Raw genomic sequence first — 15,383 nt, forward strand, 5'->3', positions numbered from 1 at the left:
TTAGTTCAGAAAAATAAGAGACAGATGAATAGCCAGTCAAATGCAAAACTACTGGAAGTGACTTAACGGCAGAAGTGAAATAAGATGTCCTACTTGCTCTAGGTCTGTAATATATACATAAATTTAAATAGAATTACAGAGTATTTGAGACTGGAAAAGATTGCTGGAGCTCATCTAGATCACTGTCATTTATGACTGGGCCAGCTTGGACCAGTTTGCTGAAGACCATGTCCAGATGAGTTCAGTATATTCAAGACTGAGACTTCAGTCTTTCTGTTAGTAGCAAAGATAAACAAAAGACATAACATTTTTCTTTCTTCTTTTATTGCAACCCATTGCAAGGTTAAAAGTTTCACGGAAAAATAGAAACTTACAAATTGTGTGAATAGTTTTAATGCACTCATAAAAAGACATTAAAGGAAAAATGACTAAGATTCTGTACTATATCTGCAATATAATTAATTGGCTTTATTCTGAAAATATTTGTTGCCATTTTGGAGTAAATAGAAAGCCCAGCATTACACATGTTCACATGTATTTACCATATTTAAAGCAAAAACTTTACTATATATTTTTCAAAAGAAATTAGTTCATCCCCATTTTGAAAAGTCTAAGAAGAAAACATTCAACACTCTCACTGGAATTACTGTGAGTTGACGTTTCTGTTGTAAAAAATTATGCCATGGAAATCAACATACAGTTTTACAGAGTTATACAGCCATACTAAACAAGCTCTCTAGGTTACGCTGCATCAAACTTTCTGGATTAGCAAAACATTTTTACAATAACAGCAACTCTTCAACTGAAGCTTAAGCATTTCATACCTTGGATTAAAATGCTGTTACCTTTGAAGAACAAATATCCAGTGTTATACACATAAAAACATTCTTAACCAAATGGTAATACTTTAAACGTTAATGCAACTTCAAATTGAAGCTGCAATATCTTTATTTTCACTATCCCCTTGTCAAAACTTACTCCTCAGAATGCAATGTGACACACAGAAAATTAACCTTTTTATGTATTTACTGTTGGTATTCTTTTTGCTTACACTGTATTATAAAGCATCTGGTCCTACAAAATAATACCTACAGTAGGCCTTATGTTTAGAGGCTTTTATCGAGGTAAGCATTCCTTGCATTGTAAGATTTGTTGTAAAATAACAACCACACATGAAATGAGAGGAATCCCCTTATTGGTTTCTAACCATTCATCTGAATTGCCCAGTTCAGCAATAAAACAGCATAGTCAGAGCAGACAAACTCACTTAAAAACAAACAAACAAAAAACAACATTTTTTTTTTTTCTCAGTCAGATACTTAAACATTGTCTGTTAACTTATTTCTGATTGTTTGTGTATTCAATTCCTGCTTGACTATATAGTGGGAACTGGTTTTCAGTCTGAGGTTAAGCATTGCAAAAATTGCAACATGAAAAGATTTGGAAATCTGTACAGCATCTACTATGTGACCATTTTAAACAAAACAAAAAAAAATGAAAGAAGATATCATTTCTATGAAGTGAAAGAAATAAAAGAAGTATGATTGTCCTTTAAATATCCATTCAGTCATTGTCATCATTTATAAGATTTCTGTTCAAAATAATGACTTGTAAAATTATCAAAAAGTCTGTAAGACAATCACAATTCTTTGTAGATTTTCATCTACACTATGCATCTTAAGATTCATGGAGTAGCTTTAGTAAATAAGATGCATCAAGTTTAGCTCCCAGTTTCAGCGTAGTCCTCTGCTGATCATCTACACTGGTGCTAGCACTGAGTTGCCAACTAAAAATCAAAGGAAACGCACATGACCAAGGCAAAGTAAAGTAAACAGAAGAAAACAAGCTTAATATCTTTTATAACTCAAGCTACCCATAAAACTAGTAGGAATCCACTTCAAGAAATCTGCCAAAGACATTTATATCTTTTATGCAAACAAAAAGATATGATGCATTTCTAAAATTTTGTTTCAATAGCAGTACTTAGTTGTACAGTACATCAAAGTCAGTGTACAGCTTTTTCTGTTTTACTGCAACCTCTGTAAACTCACAATTACATGTATATTGCGTTCATTGTACACATCACAATGAAAGGTTGTGAACCCCCTGCAGTCCCATTAGATCTACTGAACGCAGCAGGGTGGTGGAACTGTCGTGTTGGTGTAGGAGGTTAAGAGGCAGTAGACATATTGGGTGTCCATCCCATTTGATAAGCCCGTTCCAATGTCCTCTTGCAATCCTGTAGCACAGTACTGAAGGTTATATGTGGATACTGCTGCACTAGCTGCTCCACTGTGGCTTCATTCACCTGCAGTTGAAGAAAAGAATCCATGATGGGCAAAAAGAGAATGAAAACAACAATGTTATGCAAGCTAAATAAATAATCAAGCTCCGGACTCCTGGGAGGACTTGCAGGATTGGACTGTCCGCTGATACAATAGGCTGCACTTACCACAAATGTACACAATGTGATGCTCTATTAAGGAAGAAAAAAAGAGTTCAATTTCATATTAAAAGGAGAAATTTTATATAACATTCTAGTACATACCGTTTGATCATTTTTGATTGAAAGCAAAAAAAAAAGACAAAATATCCCCATTTGAAAATATCTTTGTTTAAAAAAAAAAAAAAAAAGCAACAGTGTTTAATAATCTATCAACCTAATTTAATTCCATGCTGGACCAAGCTGGTTTGCCCTGGAGCACAAAACATAATTACTCAAAGAAAAGCTATATTGTTTAACAATGCACTGCCCAGATTTCTTCATCTTTAAGTGTAAGCACACTCATTCCAGCTTACTCAAGCAGACATAGGATTGGAATCTAAGCTTTTCTTGGTTTTGGAAAATGAAAATTGATTACATCTATCAATTACGTCTAATTTATGGTAGAATTATAGCATTTTTGCACATACTAAGTAGAAGGTCCACAATCAGCACTACTGAAATGAACTTGCACTGTATAGTGGCTCTTAGAGTGGCTGCAATAATAAATAGGAGATAATATGACAAGGAGAAAAAATGCAGGCTATTCTATATTGCGGGTATATCAATTGGTAATGTAGGTCAACTTCTCTGAATATTCAAAGTCCTGCACGTCTTTGTATATCTCACAGGTAGAAGGTATTACTTTAGCCTTTTAGTGTAAGGCTAGCACTACACAAAGGGTTTTGTGGGCAGAAATAAGGGGATCAATAATTAAAATATACAAGCTTGTCAGGTCAGGGATGTCCCTCCTAAATCTTAAACATCAAAGGTAGCACCTTTATTCTTGATTAGACAAGGCAGTCAGACAAGCCTAGCTAAACCTAACACCTTTACAATTGCAGCACTGTTAAGGGATTAATTTGTCAATTATTTTTAAGCTGATTGCAGTTCATATCACAGAACTAGACAGCTTCCTTCATCCTTTAGATAAATGAAAGATTAACTGAAGAACTATAACTTCTAGGTAGTTCTCTTTAAAATCCTTGCTGTATGCTTGGACATTTTAAAATACATCAATACTACAATTAAATACTAAACAGCCTAGATCAGTAGCATGTACAACAGATATCGCTTGTTGCTTTTTTCCCCACTGTGTCCCACATTCAAGGCCAAAAGTAAAAAACTGTACTAGAATATTTACTACCATTACAAAGATCCATCTTGGGAATAATATTTTAAAGCACAGTGACCACAATATCTAATAATATTTTTGTCCTTAAAAGATAACAAGGAGTGCATCCTTCTGAGCAGTGATTGCACTCAATGACAGGGATAAATGAAAGGTTTAATATCCAGTTCTTCTGCTTTGATAATAGAAACACTCAATCTTCATTGGAAGTTTCATCTAGCTGAGACTGACTTGGATAGAAAACTGGTTTAACTTTCCTTTATAACACACACTGTACTCTTTTGGCAAATTACTACATTACAGAAACATCTTCCAGTGCTGATAAACAAGAAGTGACTTTTAATGAATCAAAATGAAATCAGACATAGCACGAGTCCTCCGAAATATCTGATATTTACAGCTGAATACATACATATTTTCAAACTGTCAGCAACACTTCACAGAATATTGCTTGGAAGAGAAGAATCCCCTAAGCTGTATTTGCTACTATTTGCCTATTCAAAAATAGTCAAAAGTTCTTTTCTTTAAATTTGTGGCTCAGAGAGCCATGGCAGAATCTATCATATTACCAGAAACTTCTCTTAATGGTTAACCAGCCAGAATGAAGATGCTTACCACAGACAGCTGCTTATTCTTAATGGGAAACTTAAATAAGAGATACTGTTCATCTACTAGGTCTCTGCTAATACTAGCAGTAAATAGAGGCTGTTATGCTTCAACACACACTTGGTAGGTCTTATTTGTTAGAATAGCATGAATATTATGTTTTTAGACAGCTAACTGATGCAATATCATTAGAAGATTTTCTGTTACAAGAAACAAATAAGGCAAATTTGTTATGAGAAGGACATTCAAACACCAGAAGAGAGGTAATGATCAGAGAAAGCCATGGATCCTCCATGTCCTGATATCTCTTACCAAAGACTGAACACATTTACAGAAGCAATACTCTAGCTAGATATAATGTATTTAGTGCAGGGCTAATTTAAGTGAAATAGGATGGCCCATAATGCTCAGGAAGACAGATGATGATACAGTGTTGTCTTTTAGTCTCAAAATCTATGACGAAATCCATGGTAAACCATTCAGCACTAGCCATTATAGTTTACAAATAAATAAATAAATGCAATTATTACTGTATAAATAATATTTAATGCAGTTATTACTAATTACTACTTTACTAAAGAAGAGAAATACACTTTTGATATTGAGTGCCAAATGCAGTTAAAAAATAAACATAAGCATGCAGAGGATAGGCAAAACCACTGCAGAAATGACTTTATAACAATGTCAGATATTTTATGATCAAAACCCAAACAGTAGAAGGTTTTCTGCATTTTTTGGTGAAATACCATAAGAACTTTTAAATTTGTTAGTTTGATCCTAAGCAACAATTCAAGTGGTATTGAACAGCAAAGTAACTACAAATCTGTCATTTGAAAAATTCTCCATGAAAAAAATATCCGTGATAAATGGAGATCAAACATATGTAACCTTTTGTAAAATGTAAATATTTTAAATCCGAAGAAAAAAAGTGAATAGTGAAAAATTATTCTGGAGAAAATAAATTCAGTAAAAGACCACGCAACAGAAAAGGGTTAAAAAAGATCCTATTTGGCAGTGGGATGCAGGATGAGAAACAAATGCAGACAGTTAAGCCACAATATATATTCCCTACCAGCATATTTTGATAGCTTCTTTTACCATCAGGAAATCAGATCAATCACTAAAAGAGCGTAAAATTTTTAGTATTTTATGTTTTCTGTACTATTAGACTAAAACTACACTATCTAAAAAGCAGAAAAGTAGAGAAGTCAATAAAAATTTGGTCCTTGTTAATGAATAAAATAGATATATAACATCTGAGTCAACTCCCATTGTACCCTTCTCATCAGTTCTCCTAATGGTAGGATTAAGATGCAAAGAAGTCTTATGTCTAACCATTAGAACAGAAGCTTCTGTCTCATTGTTTAGAAGCAGTCTGAATGGTGATAAGACAAAAGCACTGAATGTCATTCCCTATATAAATTAATTACATAAACAGCAATTTTTCCTTCTCAGTTTAAACAGTCTTGTTCACTGAATGAAAAATAAAAATCTTCACATCTTAATACCCTTTAAAATGTTTTATTTTTCTTCCACAGGACTTTCTTTTTTGTTTTGAGTTGTCAAAAGGAAGACTACTGGCTAAACATAAACTAGTTAGATCACATAATACATAATCATTCATCTGCATTCATCTGCATTTGAATAGTCTTTCAATTACATTTTAACACATACTGAAAGAATGCAGTCCTTACTATTAAGAGTCAAACTATTAGCTCGGTGTGAATATGGTCATCAAACAGAAAATACAAAACAGCAATGAAGTTCTGTTTGAAACTTTTTTTTTTTTCTTTCCTGACTGACAAAAAATTATTCCAGGCCACAGAAAGAGCTGATTCATAAAAGCAAAGGAGAAGATAGGTTACAGAAACTGTCAGGATCAAGTGATATCATCCCCTCTTAATCCAATTGGAGCAGTTACCTAGAAATCATGATTTTGAGTCCTTTTTGATTAAAGAATCTTCACAAAACCCATATATCCCAAGACAGTACATTTGGGTTTGTGATAAAGAAATGTTATCTAGGTGGGATGTCCTTCATTTCTTCTTATGATGATAGTGTGGATATGCACAGAACACTTACATATTATTTGCACTAGCAAAAAAAGAGTATTTCTGTATGAGATAATTAGGAATTCATCTGTGAATGAGGAACATGAAGAGTATTTAGTCCATATGAAGTAGAAGAACATCCACAAAAGGGTTGCGAGAGTAGTTCTTCAACAAGCTCAAAACAGTCTCACTCTAGTGAGACTTACCCACTAATGTGGGTAATGTCTTACTAATGTGGGTAAGACTGGGAAACCAGTGTCCATAACTCCTTCTCCCTTTTAACTAAAATGATCAACATCAGGAAAGTTGAAAAAAACACCTCTAGTCTGTAAATGTTTTTCCCAGAAGGAACTAATTGGCATTTATGTGTTGATTTTTCAGGTTCATGATTTTTCAGGTTCAGTGTCTAACGAAACTACAGTTTTCAATTAATAAGCTACTCACAGAAAAATACTCAATTTTTTGATCCAGTATGCTAAATTAACTCACCTGATGTGATTGCTAGCATTTATTGATTTAGTACATCACTGATATCTGCTATGGACCACTGTAATTTCTTTTATGGCATCCTCCCTGAGTTCTCATGTCAAAATTTAAACTGCAAACATAAATAGTAACTAGATAATATTTAGGTTTTGCTTTTAAATGTGCTATGTCATTCGACAGCTTCAGTAACAACTTCAGCATTATTTTCGTTCGTTTCTAGAACAGAAAATAAAAATTTTCTGAAGACTTCAAATCATCCTAGCGGGAATTGTTTAGGACTAGGGTCTATTTTTCTTTGCATTTTACTTCCATTATGTTCCCAGGACAGATCTGATTAAATTCAAGGGAGTCAAGTTTTCCTAATCTTGTTAAAATAAATTAGGGATTACAATTGAAACCATTGGTTGAACTAGACATTTCTTTTTAATGAGAGTGCCAGCTTCATTCATAAATGAATAAGACAAGCAGAGATTTAAGGAATTTTCCTATGCAGAACTTCTCTAATTACTTTCAGCTAACTGGCTAAAAGTTGGTATCATGACCAAGAAATGTCTTGTATTGGAATACTAAGTGGCAAATACAGGGGCTTTAAAAACTTTTGTTTTTTACTGGGGGAACTCCTTTATTACACTGCTAACAAGAGTTGTAGGACTGCCTGGAACTCAGAAACTCTTCCAAAGTAGAAAGTGCAGTCACAGAATTCAGTTCTAAAGCTACTAAAACTTCCCAAGAAGTTTGTTCCCATGAAGGGTGTTGTGTCACTCAGGGTAATACTGAAAAGTGGGAGTAGGGTCATCACCTGAACTGAATCTTTTGTGTTGCTCTACAGTATTCAACATTAATCTAAAAGGCTTTCTACATTAGGAAAAGCTCCAGGGTAACATCCAATTCACTTGATAATTCAGAAGAAAAAATTTTCTCCATTCCAAGTTAGTAAGTGAAATCAATAAACAGCCACATCATTTAATAATAATTAAAACAAACAAACAAAAAAACAGGATCACATACAGTCCGCCTGTGTCCCCCCCCTCCCCCCTGCAGAAACAAACAAACAAAAAATAATACTGCAAAACTACTAATACAAAAATGCATTATTAAAACTTGTTAGGAAAACTTGGCTATGTTCTTCTGTTGCCTGTTACATCTCACAGGTATGGACTGCTGAAACAATCTCTGCATAGTATCTAACTTAGCTCTTTCATAACATCATGAGGCACTTTCCTTAGGACAAAGCAGGTGTTTTCATTTATGTAAACTTTCATGTGTTTAAAAGGGTTTTCTAATCATGTTACTGAAATTTTTGCTTATGGGGTGGTTGCAGGATTATGGGTACTGAAATTTGTGTGCCATTCTGTTTCAATATATGTATGGTAGTATTACTTGAAAACCCATTTGCATGTAGTGGACAAATAAATGATTCTGTAGTCATTGTGTGCACCCATAATGATGGATTTTGGGTACATTTTATGTTCCATTGTTTAAAATGTTTCAACAATAAAATCCAAAATATTCACACCTGGAGATATTAAGAAACATATTTTTATATACACTTCCTCTTCCGTAAGAAATAGTTTGTTTTCTCAAGTCAGTGTCTTATAAAAGTGCACTTAATAACAAATGTTTGATTTTTTTTTCTGCTAATAGTTGAATGAATTTTATTCTCAGGTGGCCCAATTATAACTGTTGCCTGTAGCCATAACAAAATTAAAGATTTCTGGAAACGTTTTGTGTGAAGTGCACTTGATCAGCTAAGGCAGACATATTCCACAGAGTTTCAATGACTGCCCTTATGCCCAGGGGCAGAGCCTTTGTTTAGGACTTTAATAAAATAACACCACTACTGATATTAGCACAATATCCTATAGTCCAAATAAAATCCCCTACAATTTCAACAACAACAAAAAAGTATTTTGACTTAATGAATGCTGTTGTTAAAAAATGAAAAAAAAAAAAAGTACATAAACACACACATACAGCCATATTATTTGTGGATTTATAAATAATGAAATTGACAAGTATATATATATTATTATTTTTTTCCCCCACAAATACTGATGTACTACTATTATCATGACATTCAACAACTTAATTGTGTTAAGCCAGCAATTTCTTTTCTACTTACATTTGGAAAAGGGGAAGAAGGCAAGCAGAAATATCTGTAATCATTTCTATGTTGTGAAATGAAACAAATGGAACGGACAAACTGCCTAGTATTTAATGGTAGCACTTCTGGAAGGATTTCAGAAAACATAGCAAGGTTTCTTGTGAAATATACCTCCTTTATAGTTCTTTGCTTAAATCTTGACAGAAAGGTATGGTCTTAGAGGGATGAGATTCTTTGCTGTGGTTGTTTACACAGGTGAAAGCTATTGCCTCAAACTGCCAGTCCTTGCTGCAGTCACAGGGAGGAAAGCGTTACTGCAAACTGACAATACAATTCATTTCATGTCTGTGTAGTTTTGTGTAGTTTTCTAGAAGAGCCAGAGTCTCAGATCTTGCTGTGCTAATCATTACTGCCACCACATTACTGAATATTAAAGTTGTTTAAGTGATAAAGATTTTCAGTCTCAATTCTCTTTGCTTACTGTGAGGACTTACTTTTCTATTATATCAAAGAAACCATTCTGAAAGAGCTGTTACTTTGTCTGTTTGGTTGGCTTGCTAATTCTGTTCATTTTAATCAGATGAACTTCTAGGCTACAGCTATACAATTTTACAAGGTAAAATTATTACCAGTATTATAATTATTTCAAATTTATGATGACACTCCATGCTTTGCTTTGTTCGTACTTATAAAAATTGCAGTTAATAAAGAATCATACAGAAGGAAATGACAGTGTTTATTTACATAGTGATAAATATTCTTTCAGATTACTTTCTATCTATTGAATTAGTAGCATCTGATATTTTCCTTCTTACTCTGCTACGTTAACAATAATTTGAGCACATTATTTTAACACTTATCAAAATGGGGACCTGTAATATTAACAGAGATAACATTCCCAAATTTTGCCAGCTGGCAAAAATGATTTGAAGTTTCTGGGGACAATGCTTCTGAAAAGAAAACATTATTATTATTATTAAAATCATAAACATTCTGACTACTTCACATTGTGCTTTTCCTTAATGGTTGGTGATATCATGATTTTGAACCAGTGATCAGTACCTGAGGCCCCATCCTTTTATTGCAGTATGATGTGTTCAGTTTTTTTAGTTTATAACAGTAAGGATGGACTGATTAGCTCAGGAAGATTCCATCTTCAGCCTACTGCCACAGATTTGTTGCTGAACTATCAGCCTAGGAGGTAAAATATTTTGGTAAGGAAAGAGTTGACCTATAAGTACAAAAACATGAAATTTGTATAAAGAATCCTTTTTTGTATTTTAGCAGATGCTTTCATTCACACACATAATGGGTCTGTTATTCTAGTTAACTAGGAAGAAAAAAAAAGTTCTGTCTTTAAAAACCATTGTATTAAAATTGATGTATTGAAAACCAAAGAGAAATAAACCAGATGTACTCTGGGGTGCATCAAGCAAGGTACTGCTAGCTGGCTGAGGGAAGGGATTGTCCCACTCTGCTCTGTGCTGGTGCGGCCTCACCCTGAGTACTATGGGCAGGTTTGGGCACCACATTATAAGATTATAAGAAGGACATAAAACCATTAAAGAGCATCCAAAAGGGGGAAACAAAGATGGCAAAGAGTCTGAAGGCCAAGATGCATGAGGAGCGGCTGAGGTCCCTTGGTTTGTTTGTTCAGCCCCGAGCAGAGAAGGCTGAGGGGAGGCCTCATGGCGGCCTGCAGCTCCCTCACCAGGGGAGCGGAGGGGCAGGCGCTGAGCTCTGCTCTCTGGGGACAGTGACAGGACCTGAGGGGACGGCATGGAGCTGGGACAGGGGAGGGTCAGGCTGGGGGTTAGGGAAAGGGTCTGCACCCAGGGGCTGGTTGGGCACTAGGACAGGCTCCCCAGGGTGGTGGTCACAGCACCAAGCTGCTGGAGTTCAAGAAGCGTTTGGACAATGCTGTCTGGCATCTGGCCTGATTTTTGAGGAGTTGGACTCAATGATCCTGGTAGGTCCCTTCCAACTTGGGATATTCTATGATTCCATGATTCTAAATGTTATTTTTCTTCTATTGTGTGTAAGCAAGGATAACTAGCTTCTGGTATTGAATAGTATTCAAAGATTTTATGAATCTAAAATCTTAATTAGTTATATATACATTGGTATCTCCTACACTATAAATAAAAAAATATAGAAATCAGAGTACTCTTTATTTTATGCAGCAAAGACCTTTTAACAAATTATAATTATTTAAAGAAAAAAATGCTATATAATTTTTTTTATAGGGAAGGACATTTTCAGACGGATATTTTCAGACCTCAATATCACAAAATAATAATTTCAAATCTCAAAATATAACCCTTAAAAATATAAAAGATGAACTGGTAGCAGTTTCTCAGGGTTTTTGATCAGGCTAAGAGTTGTTAGCATTTCTGAAGACAGAAGGTAAATAGTAATTTAAAATAGCTGTACCAATTATATTAAAACAAGCCATAGCCAAGTTGTGCTGTTCCCATGCTGATTAAGAACAGTTTGGCTCAAAAATGTACTTGAAACATAAAGATGCACCTAAGATCTTGTCTCCTTTCACTTACTTCAGTTACAAACTTAAATTAAAAGTTTGTGGATGAAGGGTAAAAATGTCAAAAGTCATGCTTACTAATACATATATATATATATATATATATATATTCGAAACAGAAAAATCTTTTTGTCCTGAGTTGATATTTTTTTTCATGAGCTAGTATTTCCTCATACACAAGGGGAGCTGCATCCCAGTCAGACTAATGATTTGCAGTTTGTACAAAGTATACTTTTACAAATGTTTCTAAAACAGACTTTGTTGAAGGATGAAGTGACAAATTACTTTAAAAAATCTATTGAATATCTAAAAATCTGAAGATTCAAATGAATTTTTTATGAACTATTTTTATGTTTGGGGGCCATCCATCTTCCTTCTTCATTGTAATATAAAATATTGCGGATTTTATTTGAAAGTTGTATTGCCAATCAAATTCTGCACTCTGAAATCTCAGTAAAACTCTAATAAGAAATATATGCTACAGTTGATCTGAGAAAGTCATCTGGAATAAGCTGCAGACTTTCAGATGTATTTTCATGAATTAATGCAAACTGAATTTCTAAAAAAAAATAAAAAAAATAATAATGCAAGGAATAAAGGCTGTGATGATTTATTAACTGACATTGTGTATCCATTCACAACCAACTTTGTCAGACTCACTTCATTTCATTCACATGTAGCTGTGAATGTCAAATTTTGCAGGCCTTTGTTTTTCAGTGTCTTTTTTTCTGCATATCTTCTCAAGAAATGTCTCCTGCATTTAAGTGGTAGAATGGCTGATAACCATTGCAAATAGCACCACAGCTATAGTAAAAGGATATCAAAATATGAAAATCTGTGTGAGAAAAGTTGCAAACAACATGGGAAGATTATTCTGATTATTCTGACACATTGTTCAACCAGCCAAGCGAGCTATAAGCCAGAGAAACAGATCATGTTTTTAGCCACAATTTCCTAGGTGATATCCAGCCATTTTCCATAAAGGTGAAGAGTTCAAATTGCCATTATTTAATGTTGGATGTTGTGAAAGGAATGTTGTGAAAGCACAATAAAGAAGTGCTTCAAAGAGATCTTTAAAATGAGTTCTAGCTATTAGTAGCACAGAAAACATTGCTCTCTCTGATATATTTTAGAAATATGAAAAATGCAACAATTGGGAACAGATAAGTAACTACAGTGGTGCAATAAATATGATCTAGGTCAGTTTAGGAGTAGGAATGTACAAAATGTTCAGAAAAAGAAGGTTGAAACATCTGGATTTCCAATTGTGAATCAGATGTGGGACATTATTTTATGCCGTAGGATTGCTCACATGGCTCTTAAAAGTCCTGATGTCAGTTTCTGTAGGAGAAAAGTAAGCACCTTGTAACTGCCCTCTCAAAGTATGTAAACTATCACTTGTATGTGTGTGTGAGAAACCATTTTGGGGACATAAAGAAAATATCATTGTTTATCAATTTCATATAGAAAGGAAAAGCAATACTTTGAAGTATACGCTTTGAAAAGCTGTGACAAAAATAGAGATACAATTCAAATTTGGTTTGAAGAATGGACAGTCATGGTGTCTGCTGCGGGAGACTGAGCTGAGTGAATTGAATACCACCCCACACTCTGCAGCCAGCCCTCTGCCTGTCTCAGCAGTCGGGGAGATGAGGAGCCCGAGCTCCCTCTCGCCCCTGCTGAACACAGAGCGGGGCCCTGGGGCGCCGTTAGAGCCCACAGCCAGCAGTTCTCCTCACTGCTGGGAGGGTGGGAGCCGTGGCCACTCATGCTGCCTCAGTAGCAGGAAGGGGCAGTGTCAGGGACCTGGGAATGTCATGGCATGCCAGCGCCCATGGGAGTGCCAAACAGAAATGCCACGGCCTTTACGCCTTTTCCAATTGCAAAACTCTAAAATATCCTGCCTAGGCTGCAATCAACTGCTCTCTTACTGCTTTCAGAAGAAGCAGATAATCAGAACCACATCATTTAGTTTTTATGAAACAGGTAACTCGTGCAGCCCCAAGTGCAGCTAGGTGCCTGTACACACACACCCACACATAAGCAGACATAGAAATACATATTTCCAGATAGTTCCTGGTATTCTCCCAGAAAATGGAGAATGATGTGCATCAGGAGACAGCACAGAGGTCTGTGCTCTGACTGGGAAGCAGCATATGTCCTAATAGATAGGTCTCTGCCAGGGATGCAGCACGGCTGGTGAGTGTCCATGAAAACAACCAGAAGGGACAAGGGGCCTTGCTGGTTTTGAGTGTGCTGATGTATGCTTGTAGGCAACTGGGAACTGCACTGTCCAAAACACAGGGACTCAAAAACATGTAGGGTCTGCCTTCTAAGCACCTAAATACCTTTGGATGTCTGGACCACAGGCTCTCAGAACTCTACCTGTTACTGAAAATGAATGGGACTTGTCTCACTACACCTATGCAGTACAGCGCAGGAGCCTGGAGAGATCACAGAGCTAGCACTACCTGAGCTGGTCATAGAAATGCAAGTAGCAAGTTACACCACCACATCTGTATGACAGGATCTCATGAGCGCTAATTTTCCTGGACAACATGCCGGGCCTTGGCAATCAGCCTGCCACTGGGACACATGCCTGAGCATCCATGCTGCCCTGCACTGCCCCAGCAGCATCAGTGCATTCAGAGCTCTCTTCGTGGCTCAGACACTACTGCTGCACAGTGCAAGGAGAGCCAAATTTGACAAGTGCTAAGGAAAATTTAAAAAGAGAGACATTTTCTCACTAACCTCGCCTTTAGTGTTTTTACATCGAAAAGAATATTTTGATTTTCTATCTACATCTTGTAAAACAAAATTCTAATATGCCTAGTTCTGAAAAACTTTCAGCATTCACCAATTATTGATTTTCTCTGTATTTGATTTATAAATAGTGACTATGTTGCTACTTAGTAACATTAAACGTAGCAAAAATAGTTTTAAAAATGCTTATTAGAAAATTCCAACTTAAATATATGCCCTCATTATGATGATCTCATGGTAAAACGTTTTTATGAGACTTCTAAACAGAACGACATTTATTTTAAGGCAAAGAGCATATTGCTCCTGTGGTGTGCATGTTAGATGGCAGGGAACATGATAAAAAGAAAGGTCATGGCAACAGCAGTTTGATGAGAAATGAATAATTTGATTATTTTCATGGTGTGGATCAATAATGCTCTGCATCTACTGAAACCCATTGCCTGAAGGCACTTAGATAATCAATGGCATAAAACAGAGCCTGCCTTTGCCCAGGCTTGCAGCCTCTCTGATCTTTCTTGGGAGGACCCTTGACGCCTGTAATTTATGTCAACTGCATATCAAAGAAATTCCACAGAGCCTGGGTCATAAAGAGTATTTTAGTGGTAACCATTTGAAGTCTACTTACATATGTTCCTTATGTAACTCTGTTTAAGTACTTCCCCTCCGATGCCTGGGAATTCTTAGAAAGGCACAAATGCTACCTGGCACCAGTGTCACAGTCAGTGCCTTAGAAAAGCAAGGTTGGCTACAGGGGCCAAGTCTAACCCTCTTTACTGCAAGCTGGCAACAGTCCAAAGGCAAGAATTTCAGTCAACAGCACATGCAAATAGACCCTTCTGCACCACCCAAGAATTCCCTTTAATGATGTGCCGGACACTGACATTTTTAATTTAATAGAGCAGCCATTGGAAAAAATTAGTTCTGCATGATACTGGGGAGAGACAGTTGAAGACATGATTTTCTTCAGTAATTTCTCTGTTCATTTGCAGTGGAAAAAGGGAGCTGGCATCTTCCAGCTGCCAAAAACTCTCAAGTCAAGGATACTTACTTCTTTCTGTCTGTGGAGCTATATTTCCCATCAAGGCTTCACAAGCAAGAAAATGTTTCCCAGTGGTGCCCTAATACTACAATGCTTTAAGAGCATTTGCTCACATCTTAGCAAATTTTAGCCACCATACTTCAAATACACATATGCATGCACACATGCACATGTGTGT

General features: G+C 35.8%; 1 protein-coding gene across 1 annotated transcript in view; it reads right to left on the bottom strand.

Moving 5' to 3' along the window:
- Positions 1–307: 307 nt before the first annotated feature.
- The window catches only part of FBXL17 (F-box and leucine rich repeat protein 17), a 307,609-nt gene continuing 292,533 nt past the window's right edge, over positions 308–15,383 (bottom strand). The window contains exon 9 of the mRNA XM_068666661.1: positions 308–2,308. Coding sequence (XP_068522762.1) covers positions 2,171–2,308 — 138 coding nt within the window. The 3' untranslated portion in view covers positions 308–2,170. The remainder of the gene's footprint in view (positions 2,309–15,383) is intronic.

The sequence above is a fragment of the Anas acuta genome, chromosome Z (assembly GCF_963932015.1).
Source record: "Anas acuta chromosome Z, bAnaAcu1.1, whole genome shotgun sequence".
Taxonomy (NCBI): domain Eukaryota; kingdom Metazoa; phylum Chordata; class Aves; order Anseriformes; family Anatidae; genus Anas; species Anas acuta.